Source organism: Cuculus canorus, chromosome Z, assembly GCF_017976375.1.
Source record: "Cuculus canorus isolate bCucCan1 chromosome Z, bCucCan1.pri, whole genome shotgun sequence".
NCBI classification, from domain to species: Eukaryota; Metazoa; Chordata; class Aves; order Cuculiformes; family Cuculidae; genus Cuculus; species Cuculus canorus.
In genome coordinates, this window is record NC_071441.1 from 44,358,348 (window position 1) to 44,384,573 (window position 26,226).

General features: G+C 45.1%; 1 protein-coding gene across 1 annotated transcript; it reads right to left on the minus strand.

The window, feature by feature from the left end:
* Positions 1-20,325: 20,325 nt before the first annotated feature.
* TMEM271 (transmembrane protein 271) lies at positions 20,326-21,548 on the minus strand. The gene has a single exon (XM_054055323.1). The coding sequence runs from the start codon at positions 21,511-21,513 to the stop codon at positions 20,473-20,475; it is 1,041 nt and encodes a 346-aa protein (XP_053911298.1). The 5' UTR covers positions 21,514-21,548; the 3' UTR covers positions 20,326-20,472.
* Positions 21,549-26,226: the final 4,678 nt, after the last annotated feature.

Genomic DNA, 26,226 nt, shown 5'->3' on the forward strand with positions numbered 1-26,226 from the left:
GTCCAAGAAGACTACATCCACAGCCTTTCCCCCATCCAGTAGTTGAGTGATTTTGTCATAGAAGGTGATCAGGTTAGTTTGGCAAGATCTGCCTTTTGTAAACCCATGTTGACTGGGCCTGATCACCCGGTTCTCTTGCATGTGCTTCATGATAGCACTCAAGATCACCTGTTCCATGACTTTCCCTGGCACTGAGGTGAGACTGACAGGCCTGTAGTTCCCTGGGTCCTCCCTTTGACCCTTCTTGTAAGTGGGTCTAACATCAGCCAGCCTCCAGTCCAGTGGAGCCTGCAAAGCTCTTCCTGCAACCTGAAAGCTCTGTGTGTTCTGTTCTATAAATCAAGTGCTTTATTAGATTCACTGCAGTAGAAAATGCAAAGTAAAACTGAGCATAGACTTATTTCAGACACAGTAGTAGCAGAATTAAGAAGGGAAATATCTTTGACTTACTGGAGGAAGTCATTTAGGAAGAAATTGGAATGGTTAATTAGAGAAAATTGTCTCAATCTAATACGTTAAGACTAATTTAAATGTTCCAGTCTCTTCCATGTAAGGAAAAAAAATCTCTTTTAATAGCTTGGATCATGATCAAGGGACATAAGTTTAGCACTAGCAACAAATAAGTTTTCCATCTGGATACATTGTTAAAGTGGCACCTAAAATGTTGCAAAAGAGATGTAAATAGCGGGCTTCTATGTTTTTTTTCTTTTTCTTATTTTTGGTGAATGGGAGGTTGGGAACAGGAAGAAAACAAGGGAAGAGACTTATAAAGCTTTTCGATTTTTGATGTACAGCATGAAAGCTAGAAACTTTGAGAGCAAAAGCCATAGCTGTGTGGTTCCTGAATTCGAAACTATCAAAAGAAACCCTTAATCTCTTGACAAAATCTCAGGATTTGTAGGGATGCCAGTAAAAATGTTTCTTTTTCACAGTAGGTATCTTAGTCCAAATTCCGCATCTGGTTTGATTTCACCTAAGAAATTTTAAAAAGCCTCAGGTTAATTACCTACCCTTCATTAATTCAATACTTTACCTAGGCTCCCATTCCTTAAACTAGGAGCTTGGGAGTAACGTCTGACAACTTTCACAAAGAATTCTGGCTTTTACCTGCTAAGGACCTGAAGTTTTGCAGTCTTTGCTGCCTGTGAGGTTGTAGTAGACTCTCGGTTTGCAAGTATAGAGTTGCTGTAAAGGCATGACCAAAGTGTGAGACAAAATATGCTTGTCCCGTTACCAATGTGTTCCACTCCTCTTTGCCTTGGTTGGGGTCATCTGTCCTTTCCTTGTTAATTACTTCCTAATGAAGCAGTTTTCTAGCTGAAATCCCAGCACACCTGGCACATGATTGCTTCTGTTCAGGAGAAACTTTGGTGAGATTTTACTGATTTTCCAGTGAGAAGATGATATTACTTTCTTTTTTTTTTTTTTTTTTTTTTTTTCCTGTCTGCCCTGTTTCCTCTGCTGCCCAGGTTGTCCAGCCTGATGCAAATGAGGTAGTGTATGGGAGAAACAAGGACAAAAGAGGATCTGTGACTATCACTACCACTATCCCTGTGAGAGTGCCTCATCAGCACTGTGCATTTTCATGTACAAAAACATGCAGCATTTGAACACCAGACTTTTAGTCCTTGATGCCATTTAGCTTCATTCTCATAAGAACAAAAAGCAAGCCAGCCAACAGGTCCTCCTTCATGCAGAAAACTCCTTCCTTCCAAAACAGGCAAAAACCTCTTGCAAAGTTACATGTTTAGCACGAGTCTGGGCACCAGCCAGTGTATGACCGTTAGGCTGTGCGTGAGGGAGACGTTGTGAGGGAGACTGCAGAAAATTGCTCTAATGAGTCAGTACTGTACAGTCCACACAAGGGCAGCCTTGTATTTTCTACTGAAATGTGGGTAACCTGTTAAACTACTCTAAGATGCACCTCTGCCCTCACTCCCCAGGGAAGAATGAATGCCATTTAGTCACTAGGTAGGCAACAAATATCTCATGACAGTATCTGAAATTACCTAATGAGAAGTTGTAGGATATTTTTTCCCCCTGAGAGATAATTTTCAATGTAATTATGCATCTCCTACATCAGGGATGCTTTGTTTCAGCTAGTGTAATTTCTGCTTCTCACTGCATTTTTTGCAAGGGAGTCGGACAGATTCGGCTATGTTAGTCTAGAATAAATATGCAGTGATTCATATTTTCAGTAGAATAATTCCATTATGACAATGTTACTATAATAAACTTTTCATTATTTTTTTTTTTTATACAGTACAGTTCTGACAGTATTGTGTTTTGGAAAACATTACAAGAGTGGATTAATCTCCGTAAAAGTGGTCAGCACTCCAGCTCTTACATAAGCATGATGTGACAGCTTTAGGACCAGAATACAAATGGCTCCTGAAGGTATCTCTCTCTCCTTAAATAATTTAATGTTAGGAACTCTAACAACAGTGAAATGCCATAATGACTCCTTTGTGCCACTCTGGCACAAATCTGGTAAGCACGGCATGTACTGAGCTGATGACTGAATTCCCAAATGTTCATTAGCATTTAGCCCACAACTTTTGTAAACAGGACCAAAATACATACTCACCTTAAATCACAAGAAGGAGTTATGAGAATAATCAGCAAATTCAGTGCTACATATATGCTTTCAGGCATAGATCAATCTTTAGTCTCAACAGAGGCTCAAAAGGAACAATCTCTAAGTGCCCAGGACTTTTGTGTCTTTCCATGGAGCCGCCAATCCTAGCCAAAAGATTTTATCTGGAACCATCACTGGAGTTTTCTAGTATCGCGGATGCTGTGTTTACAAGTGCAATTAAAGACTTTTGGAAGGGACCATGTAATGGCACATGGGGCAAAAAACGAAAACAGAGCTACATTCTGATCTTATTTGGATTAACTTCAATGTGGAGCAAATCCAAGAATTTAAGCAAAATTAGCACATGTACAGCAACTGTAAATTGCACTTGAATTGGCTTCAATCTGCCACACACCTTAGTCCACTCCCATCAGCCTTCTCCAATGCTCAGGCAGCACGCTAGCCTGATGTTCTGGCAGAGGGGAGACTGCTGCTGTGTGTGGGCTCATGCTCCATGGTGCCTGTTTCCTCTGTGACTTTGCAGAGGTTGGAAACCACTGGCTCAGATGTCTACACCCAGCCTAGGTTCCTGACAGCTGTCACCATGAGAAGACATGCTAGCAAATAAAGCTGTACTCAAAATGATGGATTCATATATCCTCTGGCTGCATCTGTGGTGCCCTAAACGTGCCAGCATGTATCCTGATGGGGAAGGGGAACTTTCAGCAGCTGCAGAAACAAGGGAAGGCAGGAGAGGCTGAAGTGGCAGGACAGATAAGAGGTGAGGAGGCTGGATATGAAATGTAGGGACAGAGGACAGCAGGTCAGAGGAACTGGGAAAGGCTGGAGAAGGGAAGAGGCAGACAGCTGTTAAAGTGGCTTGAATTAGTGTGGAGAGCTTCCAATGAACAGGCCAAAGAGAGAGAGAGAGGGAAGTCTTTCCTGCTATTTTTAGACAAGCAGCTGAATTACTCCACTTCCCTGCCCGCGGGGGTTGGGTGGTAATGGAAGCCACCCTCTGAGCATCTGCTGAGCAGGAGCAGAGCTGTGCTTTGCCTGCAAGTACAACTGATTTCCAAGCACTTCATGATGGCACGTGCTGTGGTGCAGACCACGCCTCAGCCGGAGTTCAGGAAAATGAAAATGCTAAGGGATCTGGCCATGCATGGGAATGTGCTTGCTGCTGACTATCCCAGGGGACTATGGGACATCAAGGCTGCAAGTGGCCCTCTTTGTTCAACTGCTGGGATACCACTGCTATGCCTGGGCAGAGGTGTGCCCCATCCTGCAGGCAAGCTCCCTATCAATGTTGTGTGAAGCAGCCCGTCTCGGTTTCAGCACTTGGTGCATTCTCTGTGTCTGTGAGCTTGCATAGCACATAACTTAGGGTATCTTTGGTAAATCCTTAGCTATCTGGGGAGATTATCTTCTTAACTTTTCAGCACCTTGTGTTTTTCCAGAGGGCAATTTAGTGTGGCTAAATTAGATTCCTGCCTTGCTTTGTGCTTTGGAAGAACCTTTTTTCTCTGTCTAATGGTTGTAGAGTACATACTTCCAGCTCACATGCTTAAGTGAGATGATGCCCTGTACATAGTACTGATTTTCCCTAGTCCATGTCCAAGAGTTAACACCATATATTTCTGGGCTTGTGGGAAGGCACCACCTTAGAAATACAGATCAAGTGTCTGTCTAGCTGAGCATATAGGATGGGGGATAATGTGTAAGGCTGAGTGTAATAAAGGAAGAGAGAAGATCAGAGCAATGCTGATGTGTTAGTCACACTTAAAGAGACCTGCCTGGGTTTCCTCCTCTACAGGAAAATCCAGGTGATGTATTCTCAGGATCCAGTTTCATCAGTGGTGGTCTGTGGGGAAGTATAAAAAAATCAGTTCATTTCATAATCTATTTTTTTAACTAACATTTTTATTTTTACTGTTGCCTTTTTTTCCTGTCATCACAACCTTGACAATAGTGTTTGAAGAATAAATGGATGAACTGACATTACCTTTTTGTCCTCCAGAGATCTAAGAAGTGAAGATGAAACGTAGCAATTGCTTCAGCAGAATAGTATCTTTTATGCAGAACATGCCCATCTGGTTAAGAGTTTGTAGGTTTGGGGTTTTTTTTTTCAATTTCGAGCTATTATCTACAAAAAGTGAGTGCAAGAAGACCACAAAGGATGGCGTTCTTCAGTCTATCCATTGAGATAAGTCCTCACAGATCAGCTTGAGGCTAGTGAAAAGGTGGGTTTGCCGGGGCTCTGTGGTTTGCCAAATGCAGGCAACAGCACGGTTTGTCATACTTGCTGGTGGTGCCCTGGGAAGAGCAGAGCTAACTCATCCTCTACAGGATAAGAGTGGTGTGAATGAGGTGGTCATAACTTAAAGGGACAGAGACTAATAAAAAAAAGATCCTATCAATATCACATGTCATTTGTGGCCACAAAATAAGCCTACTTGGCCTATCGTATCTGCTGTTCTTGCTTAGTTTAGACTTATGGGCATGTATGGCTTATGGTAAAGAGAACAAAGCCTCTAAGAAGAAGCTGGCTGGAGGGAAGAAGGATGAGCTGACACTGAATTACAGGCATCAGCAGTGATCCTGTGGGCACCTTGATTCTCTTTACTTCCGCATGGAAGTGAGAAGCTTTGGCAAAGATTAGTCTGTGTCTGTTCTGAGATTGGTTTTGACACTTTAAAAATACAGTGTGCTAGTGTCTTTGGGTCAGGGTCATTATTTTGTTTACAAGTGTCTCAGATCAATGTGTTAAGAAATTGGTGAATGTGGGAGGACTCTGTGCTAGTTTCTTTCTGATGTGCAGGAGGCAGCAATTTGTATGATATGTCTGGCTAACTGGTGAATACTTTCCTGTCCCACGTGCCTTGCAGAAGAAATGTATTGGTGACATGGTGCTTTCTCATGTATGGTCTCATCCTTTTGTTTCCCTCAGCTCCTCACGTCCTTGTCTCACCACAGATAGTGTGTAAGCACCGTGTGCTTTTCCTCAGCTCTCGCAGCAGATGCCTGCAACATGGGATGCTGCTGGTGGTACCTCCTCCTCCAATGCAAAATGGCTGCACAGCTCTCTCTAAGTTTGCTCAAGGCAGACCTGTGGGTTGTTTGAGCAGAGGGTGAGATCAGAAGTCAGGCAGGCAAGATGTAATGAGTAGGGACACAGTTGGGCAATTCCTGGGATACTTTCTGGGCACTTTTTGGTTTGTTTCTCCCAAATCATTTATACATGGGCCTGGGAGCCATACCTCCCCTCATGCCTCTGCCACTACCCTGGCTTGCTGATCTGGATGGAAAAAAAAAAAAAAAAAAAAAAAAGCCTGGTATTTACAGGAGCTGCAGGAAAAGCCAGTTCAGTTCAGGCAGGCTTGGGTCTTGAATGACTCTTAGGTTAAAGTTGGGCAATTTAGCCCAGTTACTGCTCTGGGTGTTTCAGCAGATGAATACACTGTCAGAGCCAGAAGTGGATGTGAATGCAATGGGCAGATGTTTCCTGCTAGCTCCGGGGGAGGAAAGCTGGCAGCCCATGTTCCCTGCTGAGCTCGACTAGAACATGATCTTTCTGTACCAGCTGCCTGTTATTGCTGAGAGACACCACTGGGCTTCAGGTGGCATCTTACTGCTCAAGACCTGTTGAAGGTGTGACCTAGCACTCCCTTCCTTTCTGCAAAGAGGCAAAACAGCCTGTTCCATCTCTGTCAGTGTTAGGGCCAACAGTTAATAAATAGGCAGAAGCTGGGCATACAGCGTACTGCTGCAACCCACCTGTGCTCTAAGGTCTGGTCTTTGTGCTCCACTGCCATCCCGAGGTGGGGGATGGCACCATTCCTCTTCAGGGTAAGTTGCTGCAAAAGGAGAAACACGGGCACTCCTGTAACAGGTTTTCACCGAAAGAAAAGAGATGCTCAAGTGTCAGTCAGTCAGCATCTCTGTCCTGGCTTAGAAAAATGTATTGACTCGCACCACCATGGTCCCCATTTACCTCAGGCTGGTCTTGGAAAGTCCAAGGAAGTTAAATTCTTCTGGAAGGAAGCCTGGAAATTAAATTTCACCAGGCATGCCAGACTTGAGAGTAAGCAAAATGCCTCTGACTAAATGGCTGGAGATCTGCTTATATGCATTCAAAGAAGGGCTATGGGAGCCTTTGGTGCAATGGAAGAATACGAAGGAGTTTTTTGGACATAGCTGGTACAATGACTTTAATATTGCTGAGATTTTAGTATACCTGTGATGTGATAGAGCACTGATGGCAGACATCTTTTTATTATTGTTTAAGCTGACATGACAAAGCGTCCTTAGTACCTGACCTCAGCTAGATCTGATAGGGGTCTGTAGCTGCTGTTCTGGTTTGCTGCTTTTTCCATTGTGCAGTTTCTGCAGATAAGATCCGTGGTGTGATTTGAACACGAGGTATTTGAGGTATTGGTTGTACAGAAAAATACTGCCATTTCCAGGAAGCTAAAACGTACATGAACAAGACTTCAGTGATGCTGCACGTTTGAGTCTTGGCTCCATTTGGAAATCCATCTTCTTCAAATTTACTGGCAGAGGATTCATAGATGTTTCTGGAGCCCTTCCCCTTTTCTGGCTTTACTTCATAATTCCAGCCAATTTAGCCTTTCCTCCCGTGCTTCAGGCCAGCTGTTCCCCAGAGCCAGTTTCTGCCTCTCCTCATAGGGAGCACATGGGTCATGGTGGTTCACGAGAAAACATTCAGCTCTTTGGTTTCATCCCAACCACTAATTCACTACACGCATTTTGAGGTGCATGGCAGCAGAGGAGTGTGGCTAAGAGGCAAGAATGTACTGTGGATGCAACCTGGAAATGCTGCTATGTTATGTAAGTACAGAAGACCTGTGCTTGATATAAGTATTTGATCACAGCTTCGAGCACATCACTGCTTCTCCTAGCAGGATCAGACTAAACTGCCGACATGCACAGCAGCTTCAGTTCAACGAGGCTTAATGCCTGTGAGGTTAATGCTTTCTTGCCTATGCCAACTCCAGGCAATACCCTCGTTTTTTGGGATAAATTTGGGATAAAGCAAACAAAGCCAAAAGGAGGGGATGCAAGAGGAATTGCTGATAGCAGTTACTATTCAGTTCAGGCAGCTGAGAGTGTTTTATTATCCCTTGCACAGTATCCACGGGAACCTCAGGAGCTCCCTAGCAACAATGTAGCAGGAAAAAGAAGTGTCTTAATTTCTGGAGCATGTGTGTTCATTTGGGGCTATAGGTCCATGAGCACTCTCTGTCCTGGATTTGAAGGGATGGAAAGATGGTACCTCCTTCCACAGTAGCACCAGCAGCAAAATTGGGAAAGGCTGCAGCTTCTAGAACCAAGAAAGAGAAAGAGCAGCCATGGTCTAAAGAATCATGTGGTTGCTCCAAAAGGAAATTCTTTTCCAGTTATTAGCTGAAATGCATGGTCGGCCTGTATATTTTATAGAGCAAAGCTGTTTTGACCTCTCTATTCCTCCTGCTCTTGTAAAAATGCCAAGTTCCTTCCCTCCTTTTCTGTCTCCATTTAATCATCCCTTCATCCAAATCTAATGCTTCCCTGTTTCTAAAGATGAGTTGCCTGGTCTTGCCATTGCTTCTCTTACTGTTCTAACTGGATCATTACAGGAAAATGGGAAACTGTACCCTCTCTGTTACACCAGGACTGGCTTCATAAAAGATCCCAGATTTCCTTGATGGCAAAGCTTTCAAGACAAAATGCAGCTTTCTGCAACAAGCAGGTACTAAGGTCCTTTAGGAAGTGAAAAAACACTGACAATGGCGACAAATGGCTCCATGTGTAAATGTCATCTTATAAATTTGATTTTAGACTTTTAATTTTGAAATTGTGCTTAGGTATGTCCTTTCTTTATTATACAGGTTGTCATTGCATCTTCAATTTCCTCTACAACAGGGATTTGTTCACCTGATGCAGTTAGCCTAAAAAGTACCATGGCAGGGTGCACTTTGCATGTGCTCAACTTCAGATGATGGCAATATCCGAAAGTTGGTTGTGACCTTCCTCTTCTTCCAGTATTGCACTTCGTTTCACTTGGCTGGACTGGCTTTTAAACGTCTGTCACCAAAATTGAGCTGCTAACAAAAAAATCTTATTCTTCCCTCATAAAATCTTGAAAAAACACCGTGTTGCACTGTTACCTCCATATGTAAGCTCTGTTCTTGGAAGACAGAGCCATGTCTTCTTCCAGAGATGAGGTTGCTGGGAAGGACTTTCATAGCTGGTTCCACGTGTCCATTGGACAGGTAGCTTCTTTCTGTTGCTCACCAGGCTGTAACTTCCAGACATCGTTTGGGTAAGAGCTGAACACACCTGGAACAGTATTTGTCTTTCTGCTTGGGGAATATATGAGGAACTTTATCCAAAACACTGTATTCTTAACCTAGACCCTTCTGCCTGTTGGAAAGGGGTGGAGAACCCTCATGCATTGACTTCCCTTGTCTTGACACGAAGAGTTTTTTTGACTGAAGGAGGCATGGGCATACCTGAGTAGCTTTGCTGCTCTCTAGAGCACTCTGGCTAAAGGGGAATAAAATTTGCATTGCACTGCGGACACCTTGTCACTGTCTACCCCTCCCTTATTCAACTCTGCGGTGGGAATATGTGTGCTATACCCCTTTCCACGTTAGCAAGGTAAAGTTTTGCCATCTTCATGAACATCCAGCTCTGTGCCTGGTCATTTGGGGATGGATCTGTGTCCCCCTGCATTTTCTTGTTATTGCAGCATTTGCAGCCATGATAAGCTGAGCAGAACTTGGGCTGGTGATTCATTACTGGAAGAGTGTTGAGCATACAAATGACAGGGTACAATCAGCAGTGGAGCTTATTTTGTGTGTTTCTGTTCTACTTTGCTTCAGCAGCAGGAACATTTACAAGATCAGCCTGCAATCCTCTGCAGTCCTGACCGCCTGCTTTCTGGCAATGTAGCTCTGTAGAGACTGCTCTGACATGCACAGGCAGTCAAAGGAGTCTTGTATTTACTCACTGTAAAGTGCTGCTGGCACCTACACACCTATGCTAAGCACCTCTTCTCCTGATGGTCTCTTTTATGAGTTAGAAAAGTAAGAATTTGAAACAAAACCAAAAAAAAAATATGCATCTCATTGCTCTCCTCATATAAATCAGTGTGCAGTGAAGAACCCTTATTATTTGTGTGCTTCTACCTACTTGTAGATGGCCACAATCCAAATTAGATGTTCTTTTCCAGTACATCTGATTGTCAATAAGCAGCAGCTTGACTGAGCTGGATTGAAAGGTTTTTCTGCATATGACAGAAAAGAGTTGCTGAAGTTGGCTGACTTGTGGACTGTGTAGGATATATTCCAACTATTTTATTTTTTACTTTGCTAAACATCTTCCAGCATTTTATTTTCATTTTTAAGAAATGCACTCAGAATTTCCCATAAGGCATCTGGGAAATCTGACAGTCAGCACTTTACATGCTCTGCTCTCCCTCTGGTGAAAAGAGATGTTATAATTCCATTGACTGCAGTGGGTTTATTTCCATTAGCCCTCATCAAAGAGGTCAGAATTAGGACCTGACATTTAACCATTGCTGATAGAAAGGTCAGTGCTGGCTGAAAGGCAAGTGTAGGTGGAAGGGAACAAACCCAGTGAAGAACACAAAAGGATCAAGGTACCAGCCTTGTTGCTAGGAAGTCTCCTGTTAGTGCTGAAGTGGCCAGCCAGAATTCAGTGGTTCACTGAAACTGGCAGGTAGTGGTGTGGTAGATCAGCAACAAATGGCATTTTTGATGCAGTTGCTCATGCAAGGATTTATTGAGCTCCTTAGGGAAGCGGCAGAACCAGGCTATTATGCTGAAATAGCCTGTTGTCTCTTCGTGTTTGTTATTTGTGTTGAGGTTCTAGTGGTATTTCTAAGTTGAAGTGGGTAAATGTTTGTTCTGGAGATGCACTTTGATGTCCATCTCCTCTGAGCAACGCAGTTATTCATAGAAATGAGGAAATTTAGCAGGCAATAACTCAGGAAACTTGCTCTTTCCTATTTGGAGCCCTAATTAGAGCGATTAATCACTGCTGCTGCTGCCATCTAAGCTTCCAGGCTAGAATATATTGTCCTCTCTTGTCAGAGCAGAAATGTAAAAATGATTTCCCTTTACCTGACACTTTGCCAGTAGAGCCTTTATTGGTGTCTGCCTCCTACCAGCTTCTATCTTGCCTGAGAGCTGGAGCTGAAAATGCAAAGAACAAACTGACGTGACTGTTTCAAAAGAAAGAAGAGGTGTGAAAATTTATGAGATCGACTTCTGCACTGTTTGTGTAGGTTCTGGTTGAATTTCTCTGCTTGAACGATCTTCCTTGGGAATTTCTTGTGTGTTTCCATTTTGCTGTGTAAAAAGATGATCATCTTTTTCTGGAAATACCTGGACATACCCACTGTAGAGAGGCGTTTTCTTTCCACTCAATGCAAATAAAACTTTCCTCATTAAAATTTCTCTTCCCACCTACTACCAAAGTTCTCCCAGTATGTTCCCAGAGCAGGGTGAGGATAAGGTTGCCTCTGTGTGTTTTAACTCCATCTCCACCCCTTGGATGATCCATCGTGCTTAATTTTACTGGTTAAATACACAATTGTCACTCCACTCATCCTACTTCCCTGTGTACGACTATGCATCGGCCATGGAGCTGTAGGGGCTGGCAATCACAACACAGTGTCATGGCCATCCTTGTCTCCAACTACGCAGCTCTTTAAATTAGAGACATCGGTGCTTTAGTCTCTCTTCTGTGTGGCTTTGCAACGCTGATAACTTCTCCAGGAAAGAACGGCCCTTTTTGTGTCATTTGACCTCATGGTGTGCTGTGCTCCATGATGTGCTGGCACCCTGTGCTATTGAATATCTCACTAGCCTTAAAGGTTAAGCAAGAAAGTGAAGATGACTACTACCCCCTTCTTTCCTCTTTTCCTTGTGACACCTGTGCAAAAGTGTGGTGGCACCTTCCTGTCCATAGACCTCCAGGTTTCAAAGCAGCTGCCCAAACAGTGTACCTGGGAAAGAGTCAGGCATGGCTCCATCATGCTGGAAATGCCTACACATCTACTGAGATTTGGTGGGTGAGTGGGGGTGTTCTTCTGCTTTGCTGCATAACCAAACAGAACAGGTGAGCTTGCCTCACCGGTGGCAGGGACCCAGTTAATGAAAGCCATCTGCGCACAGCCAGCATACGCAGTTAAGCCACGCACACACAAGACTAAAAAATCCCAGTGTCTAGCTATGAACACAGAGGGTATTGGAGTGCAAGTCATCTGGAAATTTGAGGCATTTCCAGCTGCATGTGTAAGGCAAGTCGAAATTCATGTTATTGTTAGGCTTTGCTGCACATTAATAACACTATGACAGCAGAATTGACAGTAGAATTGTGAAATATCCACTTCCCTTTGGTGTAAACACCTTCTGCTTCTTCCTTATCAGTCAGCTACAAAACCCTCTTAAAAATAGTTCTCTGGATCTGAGATGTTAATGCTAATGTTTGTGTTTTTGCTGCTCTTGATGAAAAAATAATGAACTATGAATGAATGAACAGTTCTGCCCTGTTTCTACCTTTTTTCTTTTCATGCTTGGATGCTGAGATGCATTTGCTGGAACAAGGCCAGTGTTGCTTTTTGACTTTTGAGATAAATTGGTTCAGGAAAACTCCCAACAGGAATCCTCATTCTTAGAGTTCTGGATCTTGCAGACCTTAAGCAGACAGGAACTGTCACCAGCCTTCAGCAAAGGACAGCCCAGAGCGTCGTACGGTGCTCGTAATTTGCCAGACATAGGACACAGGGAAACATTTTTCATGTCTTGTTGCTCATTTCTATTTATTGCTACACCAGCTGATTGAATAATTCAGTACATCATTGGCAGATTCTTCCCTTGAGCACAGAGGCGGTAGAGAGCATGCACTTTGGCATCCTGAGTCTGTGTGCATGCTTTTCCTTTGGAGAAATTGCTAGGAGGAGCAGAGGGTGCAAACCGTACACAAAATGGACCTTAACACCTGTGTTCTGAAGGGCTGCAATTTCATCACTTTCATTTTCTTCAGGAGAGCATAAAGATAGTCCTCTCCCCATTCCACTTGACTTTGGCATTTTGCTTTTGTGAAAGTGACACAGGAGCAGTCTCCCACAAGCAGCCTGCGCCTCTCCACACACAAGACCACTGTGTTATAAGTCTGGGAGCCTCAGCATCATAATAGCAACACATACCACAGGACAGCATTTCACCTGGCTGCGAAATGCCTTACCTTTTCTCAATAGTCTCAGAACAGTGCCATAACGCATGCATTTCCAGTGGTTCAGAAGCTCCCTACACGTACCCAGCAGGTGCTGGTTTAGTGGTGTCACAAGAGACAGCTGCTTGCTCCCACTGTAAAGACAAGAAAATGTGTGGTTCACTGACTACAGGAACATGCAGCACAATGGGCTAAACAGTGGGCCAGGTAAGCCTAGATGATTATGGTGCTTTTCAATATTTTCTGGTAGCTCTCCAAGGGCTTTACTGAAGAGGAAGTATCTCTGCCAGCCAAATGTGTTTCTGTGCAGCTATCTGCTCCCACTTTGTTGAGAGAGGCACCCTTCTGTTCCATTCAGCAAAACAAACCATATTTCTTAGCAAGAGTTTCACAAAAAGCTGTTATTAGAATTTCTTTCCTTTTGATTTACAGCAAGGAAAAAAAGTCAGAAAGCAGTATATGTTTTTTCTCTAAAAACATATCTTCCAGTCTTATTTTGGTGGAAGTAGTTTTTTCAGTTACTAATAATTTTGGCTGATCAGGTCAGGAGGTGCAGTTCCTGGAATTAACACAGCTCTTGACTACACATCACCAAATTCTGGACACATTGTGCAGTTTTCAACACTTAAATTTCCATTTCCTCTTTTTTCACAAGAATCTAACTTAGATGATCTGCACATGCTGGTAGTTTCTGATCACTCAGGAAGAGGCAGATATTCCAAAATGCAATAAATTAGAAATTTCTGTGTGGTTTTCTCCTTTCCAATGCAAGCATGAGCTTCTTTTGGCAGGACTATTCCACGTTTCTAGGAGCCATTTGGCCCAGACCTAGTGAGGAGACTCTACTCAGATCCACTACTGACCATCCCTTATGAATATCTTTGTGAAGACATTAATTTTTTTTAATTACATACACCTTGAGACTGCGTGTGGCTCGTCCAAAATTCATGACTGCCTGGTTGCCTGGGATTGGATTTTATGGGAGCTTTCCTTTCTGTAGTAAAACTTCATTCTGTTACCTTTTTCATTCATGAAGGAATGACAGGATTTGTGTATTAGCGTATAAAGGCCCATCTGCATCATATCCCAAATTCCTTATATGACCTCTACAGGAAGTGGTGGCACTCAATACTTTGTAGAGCAGCTGTACTCACTCTCCCTAAATTTAATAATTTAAATACCTGGAGATTTCACTGAGCTTTCATTTAAAATGCAGAACCTGGGAGAAAAAGCAAATTCTGAAAGAACTTTCTCCAAACCCAAGTATTAGATTTCCAAAAATATATCCCTGGAAAACAACCTTTTTAGATATTATAGGTATTCTTCCATCCCCAAATCCAGTTTCTTTATATAAAACCAAAGAATGCTTTGGAACGTTTAGTCCTCTGAACCCATTGAGAGGAACACAATGAGCCTTCTCTCCTCCCACACTTCACCCTCTGCTACCAATGGCCACAGAGAAGACCAAATGGTGAGGTATTTAGTAGGTGTTTAATCCCTCAAAGCAGTGAAACAAATGATTCATCGCCAAAGACCACGAATTGAACTTTCTAACATCCCCATTAGATAGAAGCATACCAGGAGTAGAAATCCAAAAGTGAAACACTGGGAATTTCTGCTAGGTTGTATTGCTACTGGGATACATTTACTGGATATTTTCACTCAGGACATGGAATTTTCCATGATCTGGTGATGAGTCAGAGCCATTTTGTACACATTTTTCACTATAAATGTTTCTTTCCATAAAGCTTATGTAGGACTTCCAGATATCTAAAATTCATTGAGTGGGGGAATAACAGTCTGCAATGTGATCTCAACTCCTCCTCCAGGGTAAACTCATTGAAGTTTAAGGCAGCTAGGTCTGAGGAAGGAATGAGAGGACTTCAGGACCTTTTTTCCCTCTGCAAAGTGAAATATGCTCAAATACGCTGTCCTTAGGAGTCTTATAGCTTCTTAAATGATCTGATCTTTAGTCTCAGGTTATCTATAATGGCATCAGGTTGATATACCCATAAACTTCAGCAGAACTTCATCAAGTGGGTGAAACACTCGGTGAAAAGTACATAGCACAGCTAGCTAGTGGAAAGCAAGGCAGTTTTTTGAATGAAATGTTGAGAACATTTCATGTTGTGGATTTCACTTTCAGCTACTCAGGGAAAGAATTTCCGGATAAGTATTGTAATGGAAAGGCTATACAAACTCTCTGCACCCAGCTTAACTCTCAGATTTCTAGTTGCTTTGTTTGGGCAGTGCCTCCTTTAAGGCAGGACATGTTGTACAGAGAATTGTTGCAACATGTAATTGAAGATTTTCCCCCCCCCCCAGCACTGCATTAGCCTGTGGCGTTTCTAGGGATCATCATTCTATATGCTAAACTGTTACTAGATCAGCTTTTACTGATTCTGGACATATGTAAATGTACAAGCCATTAAGTACTAAGAGATAATAAAAACCCTTAAAAACTCGACAGTGACCGTGAGGAATTCAAATTTACTAACCCTTACCATTTTAATCAGAAATATGAATCCGAGACGTAACTTTAGCACACCTAAAGAGTGCCATTGTATGAAAGTAACAGGTCTAGATTTTTATGAATGAGACTTATCTAAAATAATGGAACATCCTGTAACTAAGAAGAATTAATGGGAACAGCTTGAAAGCTGTAGAATGTTAGAAGCTGGAATTTTATGTCAGGGTTCCACTTGTACATGTTGTAAGACCCTGAAAAATACATTTTTGTAATGAAAGTTGTAATTAGATCCCTAGTTTCACTTCAACTATTAGACATCCATCTAAAAAAAATTAAGAATATGAAATGAAGAGCATTAGGCTTTTCTTAGAGGATATGCTGTGCTTTAAAACATATTTTATTGATCCTAAAATTACAAGATCAATTACTGACATTTTCTTGAGGATCAATCTCGGATTAAATGGCAAAATGAAGAAAAGGTTTTCATATGTACTATGTCCAAAAGCAGAAATAGATTCTCATGTGAACGTTCAGAAACCTTTTCTGATGATTAAACAGTATGTCTGAAATATATCTAAGTTATACCAGCCACCATAGCGCTTTTTGGTGAACCAAAGAAGTCCTACAGTGAAATCAAACTTTTGAGTAAAATCTGTACTACTTTAGTACAATTTCCCTCTAACATGATTTTTTCCTGTTTTTAGATTCACGTGTATTCTGTCTGTCAATTACAATGCAAACTATAAGTAACAGATTTAAGCAAAGATGTTGGAGTGTGAAAATAACTCATGTGAATTGCTAATAGGCTGGTGGGAATACATTTTTCCACATGAAGGCAAATCCTGTCGCATCAAAGACAGAAGACTTGATTTTTCCACCATTTCATCCCTTGGCTAGATGCTATTACCTGCAAAAGGGACAGCAAACCTGGGAGCCGTCTGCTACCAGACCAGTACGCCACCGTGACCAAACCAGCAGTATTGTGTCTATTCTTCCCTCCCTTTGAACATGTGAGTAAAGCTGTAAGCAAACTAAGACAACAGACTATGGGGCAAAACGCGGTCTCGTCATTACCTCAGCTAAGCAAAACAGAGGTGTGATAGCACGTACATGATGTTTCTCTTCTGTTATCCCTGGTTTTGATACTTAAGGCAAAAGCCTTCCAGCTAACATCCTCCAGTGACATGAATCAATCAGACTTGCATTTGCCTGACTGGAATGTGACAGGGAAGGGAAAGTCGAAGGACAGTATGAGTCCTCTCAGGTAATTAACCTACGCTCCAATGCTTCCCACACCAGCCTATTTTCAATTTCAGCGCAGTACAGTTTATACACTCTAACATTATTGCTCAGAAAATAGAGTGGTGATTCAGGTTTACTAAAAATGGCTTCACAATACTGCAATCATGCTTGTGAAGCTTCATCTTGTATTCTGTACTTATAAGTTTCTTCTCACTGAGAAATAAATAGGTGTGGTGTTTATCAGAAAAGTTAGTCATCAGATACCTGAAACACTTGTATACCATCTTTAAGAAAACATGGCTTGTTTGGTCAATTTGCCTGCCAATTTTTTTTTCTTTTTTTTTTTGGGTTTTTTTTTTGGTTTTTTGTTTGTGTTTTTTTTTTTTTTTTTTTAAGAAAATGCGTAGGTGACCTCCCTTAATACTGCTATCCATACAAATAATAAATGAAAAACAATGTGCCACTGCTGCATCCTGTGATGCCAGAAGATCAATATTACTTTAAAGATTTAGAGTAGGTGTTACATATCATTCGTGCCCAGACCCACTGAAGTCAATGAAATGACGCCTACTGACTTCTGTGGGAGTCCGACTTAGACATTATTCTGGCAAACTGTGCACCACTAAATTAAACCATTAAAGGGGATAAAGCCCAAATGAAGAAAAGTAGAAATTCAGAAACTCAAACTGAGCCACAACTAAATACCTTAATTCAATGGCATTCTGAACAGACTTAAATAAAACACACACTTGCACACACACGTACACACATGCACACGTGCACACACACACACAGAAGTCACGAATTGAACAATCTAAGTTTTCATTGTTTAAAACTGTTTACATTTAAACAATTGAGTATAATAGGTAGCTTTCTTGACTTTCCATTTATTTCCCTGAGCACTGATCTTTGGAACGTCTGGAGTTTCAGAACTGACTAGTTCATAATTCCTAAAATAGTTATCTTAAGTAAAATACTGTCTTTTATGTCAAAAATCAATTCCTTAAGTAAAACTAGCATATAACTTCCATGAACTACAATGTATATAGCCAATTTTTTTTTAAAGCCAACAACTATTATTATACTTCACTTCTAGGTATTTAGGCACCTAGCTGGTCTGATTTTCAAAATCACCCTGCAGCCTCGCTGTTCCCATAGCACAGGGTACTATGCTGTCTCCATGAACTCACCTAACTGGAGACCTACAAAAGGACTTGCCTGCTTGCTTTAGTTACGTGTTTGCCAAAACCGCAGTTGTACGAGCAATACGGTATCTTACAGGTTTGATTTTGTGCCTAAATTAGTATTATAGGTAAAGATTACAGGACTTTCCAGTCACTTCTTCTTAAGAGACAAAGGAAGTGCACCTGCAGAGAGCCAGCATAAGCCCAGTCTTCAGTAGTGAAATGGGACTTGGCTATGGCATATGATTTAGGCTGGCATTCCACACAAGGAAATCTGCTGGCCAAACCCAGCTGTATTTTAAATTTCTGCTATTTAGAACTGCTTGGAAAACTGGCAACTGCTTTTAACTGTCTTCTCTAGATTAGAGCTTTAATTATGAGCTTCACAGACATCAGTTTGCAATTGTAAGACTTCTAAGGCATTCTGCATTTCAGATTATACAAAGTACGCAAGTCAAAACACTTCATAAAACAAAACAGTGCAAAGAGATTTGAATATTTTTAGTCTAAAATCTTTCCAATTCAAAGCTGTAAATTACGTCAGTCTCTCTGCAGATAAAAATTTTAAAATAATGTTCCATTGACACAGAAATACACTGTAACTTTGCATCCTCTTAACCTGGTCTCTTACTCTCTGGGTAGCTGATACACTGGCTTTAAGCAGCAGACTCCAAACAGAGGATTAACAGAAAGGTTATTTTGTGATAATTCATCTCGGTACACTGTAGCTGGGGGAAGGGGAACGGAACCAAATGCAATCGGAAGAGTTGCTTTTTGGTTCTCTGCATAACACAAAATTAAGTCTTCACCTGTTCTTGAATAACGTAATAAAATATGCCATACCCACTTCCCTTTAATTAGCACTTTCTTACACTATCTGGTACTAGCATTGCACAGCAGAATCCCAAAGGAGGATTTAGCTGCTTTTCTCTTTGCAAAAAGCCTTTTAGATACATCTAAGTTCAGAAAGAGTTAACAGTGTACAATCCTAATATTCCCACACACACGCTTTCAGGAATTAAAGTGGCCTCTTTTTTAAAAAAAACCAATATTTTTAAACAAAAAAGAAAATTCTTGATTTGCAATAGGAGTATAAAGACTGTTTTGAAAACACATTTGGAAAATGTTTTCCAAGATGGTTTATCTCTCTTTTTTTTCCCCTTTAAAACTGTGACCACTGCACCAGTTAAGGCTGTTTTACTATATATATATATATATATATATATATATATTTCAAATAAAACTTTAATATTCAAGCTTACCAGATTGATGAATTCTAACAGGTAAAATGGAACTCTTTACAGGTAAACCATGTAGTTGTACAAAATAGAATTAAACCCTTCACCTGTGTAAAACAAAAAGAAATTCTGCCTTGCATTGAAAACACAGGACCTGTTTACAAAAAGGAATGTATGACATTTGGACTTCCTTTTAACTGCCATATCCTAGCAACATCCCGGTTGTTTTAGTAACGGAACTAATCATCAATTTTAAACTGCAGCGAATTTACCAAACATTTTCACTATAGACTTCTGAAAGCTTTTACAGTAATAAGTTATCAACAAAAGCAGGCACGTTAGTGTACAAAAACGTTTTTTTTTTTTCCTGTTTCTTTTTCAAAGTGCAGGTTTTTCTCAATGTGCATCTTACAAGACCAACGAATGTTTTAACTCACTATATCTTAAAACAGAACTCAATTCTCCCGAGGAGTAGTGTAAACGTTAAAGATCCCCAATACACCTCTAGTAAACGTGACACAAATGTCTCTGCGTTGTTTAGAAATTTTAGCTCTTCAGGAGGTAAAGAAGCTCGATGACACCTTTTCCTTACACTGGCTGGTTATCATAAATGGGTAACTGTACTGCTAAAGCTGGAGACTGATGAATCACTTGAAGGGAACTAAACTTGGCTACGGAGGAGAGGCGGCGGGAGGAACCAACCCTTAGGCGTATTCCAGCGCAGCCTTTGGAAAATTCAGCCGCCGACCGACGGAGGGACGAACAGACGACGGAGGGTGGCCGTGAGGGAGGGAAAGTGGGGGGGGGGGGGAGGGGGGGAAGGAAAGGGAAATCGGGGAGAGAGGGAGGAGAAGGTTCAGGGAGAGAGAGAGGAGAAGGTTCAGGTGGAGAGGGAGGAGAAAGCTCAGGGAGAGAGGGAGGAGAGGGTTCAGGGAGAGGAGAACCTTCAGGAAGAAGGTTCAGGTGGAGAGGGAGGAGAAAGCTCAGGGAGAGAGGGAGGAGAGGGTTCAGGGAGAGGAGAACCTTCAGGAAGAAGCTTCAGGGAGAGAGGGAGGAGAAGATTCAGGGAGAGAGGGGGGAGAAGGCTCAGGAAGAGGGAGGAGCAGGTTCAGGGAGAGAGGGAGAAGAAGATTCAGGGAGAGAGGGAGGATAAGCTTCAGGGAGAGAAAGACGAGAAGCTTCAGGGAGAGGCGGGAGAAGGTTCAGGGAGAGAACGAGTTGAAGATTCAGGGAGCGAAGGAGAAGGCTCAGGGAGAGAGGGAGGAGGAGAAGGCTCAGGGGGAAAGGGAGGAGAAGGTTCAGGGAGAGAGGTAGAGGGATCAGGGAGAAAGAGAGGAGAAGGTTCAGGGAGAGAGGGAGGAGGAGAAGGCTCACGGGGAGAGGGAGAAGCTTCACGGAGGGAGAGAAGCGAAGGTTCGTCAGAGCCAGAGGCGCCGCGCTGTCCCTGCGCCGGGCGAGGGCCGGCGCTGCCCCGGGCGTCCCGCGGCGCTGGCTCTAGGTGCCGTGCCCGTAGGGCTCCGCGGGGTAGATCTCCTCGTAGGCGGGGGGCTGCTCGCTGGGCAGCGGGTAGCAGTAGGGGTAGGAGGCGTTGAGCTCGGGGTCCATGGGCGAGTAGCCGGGCAGCTCGACGGAGGGATGCCCGCCGCAGTGCACCTCCACGCCGGCCTCGTCGAAGACGTGGAAGACGCCCACGTTGATGTAGGAGACGGCTTGGAAGGGGCAGTCTCCGGGGTCGAGCTCGGGCTCCCCGCCCGAAAACAGCGATCCCTGGCTGTGCCGCGGCGCCCGCCGCGCCCCGGGGCCGCCCCGCCGCCTCCGCCGTCTGCCGCCCGCCGGGGCCGCCCTCCGCCGCCGCCGCCGCCGCCCGCGCTGCTGCGAGGCCTTGTAGTTCTTGACGAGGAGCAGGTTGAGCAGGCCGAGGAGGCACTCCAGCGCGTTGAAGACGGTGGAGAGCACCAAGCCGCGCTGGTAGTCCCGCAGCTTCTGGCAGCGCAGCGCGGCGGCGGAGCCGTCGGGGCCGGCGCGGGGGCGCCCCGCCGAGCCGCCCTGCAGCAGGCAGTAGTGCGAGTACTTCCTCTCCACCAGCGATACGGTGTCGCCGTCGATGACGGCGCCGGCGAAGGCGCTCAGCACGCCCAGCATGAACACCAGCACCCCCAGCAGCAGGAAGTTCTGCCGGCCCCCCGGCGGCGCCTTCTCCGCCGCCCCCGACGGCGCGGCCGCCGCCGCCTCCCCCGCCGACCCGCCGCCCGCCGGCTCCGCGTCCCCCCCGGCCGCGATCGGGGCCGCAGCGGCCGCCGGGGCGTCGTCGGGCGGGCGGCAGCAGAGCAGCGCGGCGGCGAGCAGCGAGAGGCCGGCGGCCAGCAGCAGCCCCGAGTAGAAGGCGCCGGCGGCGGTGCCCAGGCGGAACGGCTCGCCTTTCAGCTCCGAGCCCAGCGAGAAGCACTTGAGGCCCACGGCGGCGGCGCTGAGCGCGCAGGCGAGCAGGAGGCAGCTGGAGAGCGCGGCGCAGGCTCCCCGCACGCTCCACTTCATCCTCCGCGCCGCCGCCGCCGCCGCCGCCCCGCCGCCCGCATCATCTTCCTCCTCCTCCTCCTCCTCCTCCCGCGCACCCCCCCGGCCCCGCGGCGGCGGCGGCGGCCATGCGAGCGCGGCGCTCCCCGACGGGGCTCGGCGGCGCTCCGCTCGGCAGCAGCGCTGCCCGCAGTGGGCCGGGCGCGCCGAGCGCACACGCTCCCCCCCGCCCGCCGCCGCCTCCTCGTCCCCGCCCGCCCTCTGCGAGCGCCGCGGCTGCGGGGAGCCGTTTAATTATGGATGGGAGCCGCGGAGGAGGGGGAGGAGAAGGGGGGAGGGGGCAGCGCGACGCCCGGGGCGGTGACCTCGCCCTGCCGCCGCGAGGATGCGGTGAGGGGCGCCCCGCGGGGTTTGCGCTTCCCCCTCCCCCGCAGGGTCCGGATGCGGTGTGGGCTGCCGCTCGCCTCCGTGCTCGCGTTCTCTCTGTCTTTATTACGTTCTATCGTTCGCTGTCGCAGGAGGAAGGGGTCCCGACCCCTGCGCAGCGCCGGCGCGAAGTCCCCGCACCTGCGGGGCCACCGGTCTTCGGTGCGACCCCCGCTCTCCTTCCGAGCCACCCTTTCCTCCCCTTTCCTCCCAGCCACCCCTTTCTTGGCTCTGTGCTCCGGCGGGGGGATCGCGCCGGGGCTCGGGACGCCCCGTCCGGGATGGGGACGCGGTGCCGGGCGCCGCCTGCCCGCGGGGAGCGCCCGGAGTACCCGCCTCCCAACGGGGAACGGCGCTTACGCCGGGGCAAAGCTCTTCCTCGCCTGTTTCTTTTCCTGCAGGGAAGCTGTAGCCTCCGGCTCCCCCATTTTCCCCTTCTGCTGTGCGCAGCCTTGCTGGGTATTTTTAGCCCGCGCGGCTGATTAGCATTCAGGGGAGCAAACGAGGGAGAGGAAGCCGTCTTCCAAGTCGTTTTCTCTTCCAACAGGGCCAAACGCACCTATTGGCGATGGGAGATGCGTGTGGGGCGTGATCTGCTGCGCTTCTCCAGCGATGCGACCCTGCTTGCCCTATGGGCACCTCCCCGGACAGCACTGCTGCCCGGCTGCAGCCCCCTCGGCTGGGCAGGGGGCACAGGGCTCTGCCTCAGCAGCTGCTCCTCCCACAGCGGTTTCTGGGTCCTGCGTGGGGTCCCTTCGTGGGATGCCATCCTGCTTGGAGATCAGCCCTCCCTGGGTACAAAAGCATATCGGGGCTCCAATGGGACAATGTCATCCTGCCCTTTGGGGCTACACGGACAAGGGAATTTTCATAGATTCATAAAATAGTTAGGGTTGGAAGGGACCTTAAAGATAATCTAGTTCCACTCCTCTGCCATAGGCAGGGACACCTCTCACCAGACCAGGCTGCCCAAAGCCTTATCCAACCTGGCCTTGAACACCTCCAGGGATGGGGCAGCCACAGCTTCCCTGGGCACCCTGTGCCAGTGCCTCACCACTCTCATGGTGAAGAAATTCCTCCTTATGTGAAGTCTAAATCTGCCCCTCTCCAGTTTATACCCATTGCCCCTCGTTCTGTCACTGCAAGCCTTTGTGAACAGCCCCTCCCCAGCTTTCCTGTAGCCCCTTCAGGCTCCTCAAAGCCTTCCCTTCTCCAGGGCTGAACAACCCCAACTCTCTCAGCCTGTCCTTGTATGGGAGATGCTCCAGGCCTCTGATCATCTTTGTAGCCCTCCTCTGGACCCGTTCCAACAGCTCCATATCCTTATGTCAAGGATTCTAATTTTGCCCCCTCCTTCCTGTTCTCAAAGGACCCATGAAGCACACTGACTGTGTAAAGAAATACAACAATCATGATAATCCAGGGCTGGCTGACCTGTGGCCATGTCATGCCCTTGCTGGGTCTCAGTCCTGGCCATGAGGGTAGAAACAACCTTCTTGTACCCCTCCAGGGCTGTGGACAGAACATGCCACCCACAGATGTCATTAGCTCTTCCCAGGCTGTACCATGAAGACTGGGGTGTGTGGAGCTGCTGATCTGTGGCCATGTGAAGATTTTGCTGTAGGATCTGCAACTTTGGCTCTGAGTGCCCAGACTGCTGGGGAAGACCTTCATGTCTTTAAAAGAACTTGCCCTCTGTCTTTATGAATCCTAAAAAGCAAATGCACACAGGGCACACGGCATTTTACAAAGTACAGCACTCGTTTCCTGAGGTCCCTGCTGAGCTCCAGACATTGCCTTGGAAAACACATATGAACTCAAAATCCAGCTGCCAATCCAGTGAACCTCAGGAGGCACATTGCGTGTGTTGATGTGGAGTCAAAGAAGCTGTAGCTAATGGAAAGTAAAAGCTTAATGAACTAATTTTAAGTAGAATGGACAAAGTGCCTTGCTCCCTGACACGCAACGTAAACTGACTTACATGGGAATTTGTATAATTTCATTGCTACTGTCAAGAGCTTAATGGTGTTCAAGAAACAATGAACTCTTTGTTATGAATAGTGAGAATATTCACTTAACAGTAAATAATTACAAAGTTAGGAAGCGTCTCTGCCCTCATACGTTGATTTATTAATGAGCCTTTAATTGGCAATGGTTAAGGTAGGAAAAGCAAACCTTCTATGGGGTGCAGATTGTGCCTTTGTTGTTCAAAGGGTTTCTTGGTGATTCTTTCCTGTTTCCTCTTTTGGCAGCTGCTGAAATTGAGCAGCAAAGCTTCTCCGTTCACGTGTTCCTACAGCTGTCTCAGCTGGTAAGTCTTGCTCATCTTGAATGTCATCTTCTATGGGAAGGACTCGTCCCCTCCTTCCCTAAAAGCTGTACATTGTGAGGTCAAGTTGGTGCACAAGTTGGAAATGTAATTAAGTGATTCTGCTACACCTTTTTACTCCTTCTATGCTCCTACTTGCTAGTGATAACTTTTTCCAAATTTTACCTGTTTCTTCTCCGTGTGACTCTCAGGCTTCCAAGCACCATGTTCGATATAGAGGGACAGAAGTTACACTAACAACATGCTTCTCCATGTTTTATTTACTATTCGTAAACCTCTCATGTTTCAATGTCAGTGTCTGACTTAGCGTAATTTTTCTTATGGTTATTAACAGCTTTGCACTGTGTGACGTTTTCAGTAAGAAGAGAAACACACGCACACCCACATACCCACAGAGTAAGGTCATTGGCGTATCCTGCAAGTTGAAGTTCAACTGTCCTTGGATAAAAATGTCTGAAAACACAGTGATGATGTTACTTTTATAGTAATAGACACAAGACTCTGTAAAATATTCTGTCACATCTGCATCTTACATGGAATAACTTGTTGATGATTGAATTGGAATTACTGTAAAAAATGACTGCCCTGCCAGCCTGAATACAGGTCATGGGAGAGTTCTCTGGGTCCCAAAGGGTACTGCTGATCACCTCAGTCCTAGCTGGTAGCCCCTTCTGATCAAGGCTAGGATGCCTATCTGCATGTTCACAGCTGATCACGTGTCTGATTGGTCAGCCAGGTCTGTATCTACAGAGAAAGAGAGTATCTACAAGAAAAGATGACAGAATTGCAAGCCTCTTAGCCTTACTAGTCCATAACGCAAATCAGTCACTGCTTGGTCTGCCAGCATCAGTTAATAGCAAAGTTACGACCTGATGGAACGGTACTACAACTGCTGACTATGAAGTATGGTAGGTGCCACATGTTTTGAGTTTCTGGATGTTAGTTTTGTTTTCAAGCTTTGTTAGTTGCATTTTCCTTTTTAACTGCCCAAATCAAAGTTTATCACATTTGTTTTCAAGGGTTATTTTGGTGATCTTCAGAACAGGTGCGTAAAGTTTTATGGGGTAATGATGCTGGAATATCTGTTCCCAGTGCTCTCTTCATGACCATAGAGTGAGCTTTCTGTATCTTGCAAGGGAAGTCATTTATGGTCAGATCTTGCTTCCAAAGGGGATAGGGGGCTTTGGTCCAAGGTTTTGTTTAGCTCAAGAGAAAGATGAGGGGCTGCGCTTGCTGGATGCTTGTTGGGAGTGGGCACTGACATGACCAGTGATGCAGGCTTGCTTTGCTTGGTGTGCACATAGCTGGAGATTTGCAGTGAGGTTCAGATCAGCCTCTTAAATTTCTTCGTGGTGACTCAGTGGCACAAAGGACGACAGAGGTGTTAATTATTGGCTCTCCAGGCTGGAAGCTAAACTGTGGCTTGTAAAATAGATGGTGATCTTCAGCTTATGCCACCAAAGCACAAAACATTGCATTATTTTGTTGTGTGCCTCTCCCACGCTGCATCTATGGTAAGATATATGTGTTGTTATTTCAATGCCAGTTTGATAAATGGGCGTCATAGCTTTGACTATTCAGTCATGATGGCTGTGTCACCTCCCATAACTTATTCTGTTGCCTACTACTTCATTTTTTTTCTCTTTCTATAGGGGACATTATGGAATATAAAATCTTTTTACAAAAATTTCTTTGCACGTGGCTATGAAGAATACATTAGAAATTGGAAAGTTGAACCTCTGGAAATGGGACCTATCATGTTTCTTTCTGGTCCTTTATCTCCTCTATTTGCAAGGTCTACTGGGATGTGTCTATGTGTTTGAGGCCTGCTGCTCTCCTACTTTCACAATATTTTACATGGAAGACTCATTTCTGCAGGGAATTTATAGAAAATACATAAAGGGAAGACATACTGGGAAAGGCCCTACATTAGGCTAAAATTTGGACATAGCTGGTGGCTAGACTCTAGTGAAAACACA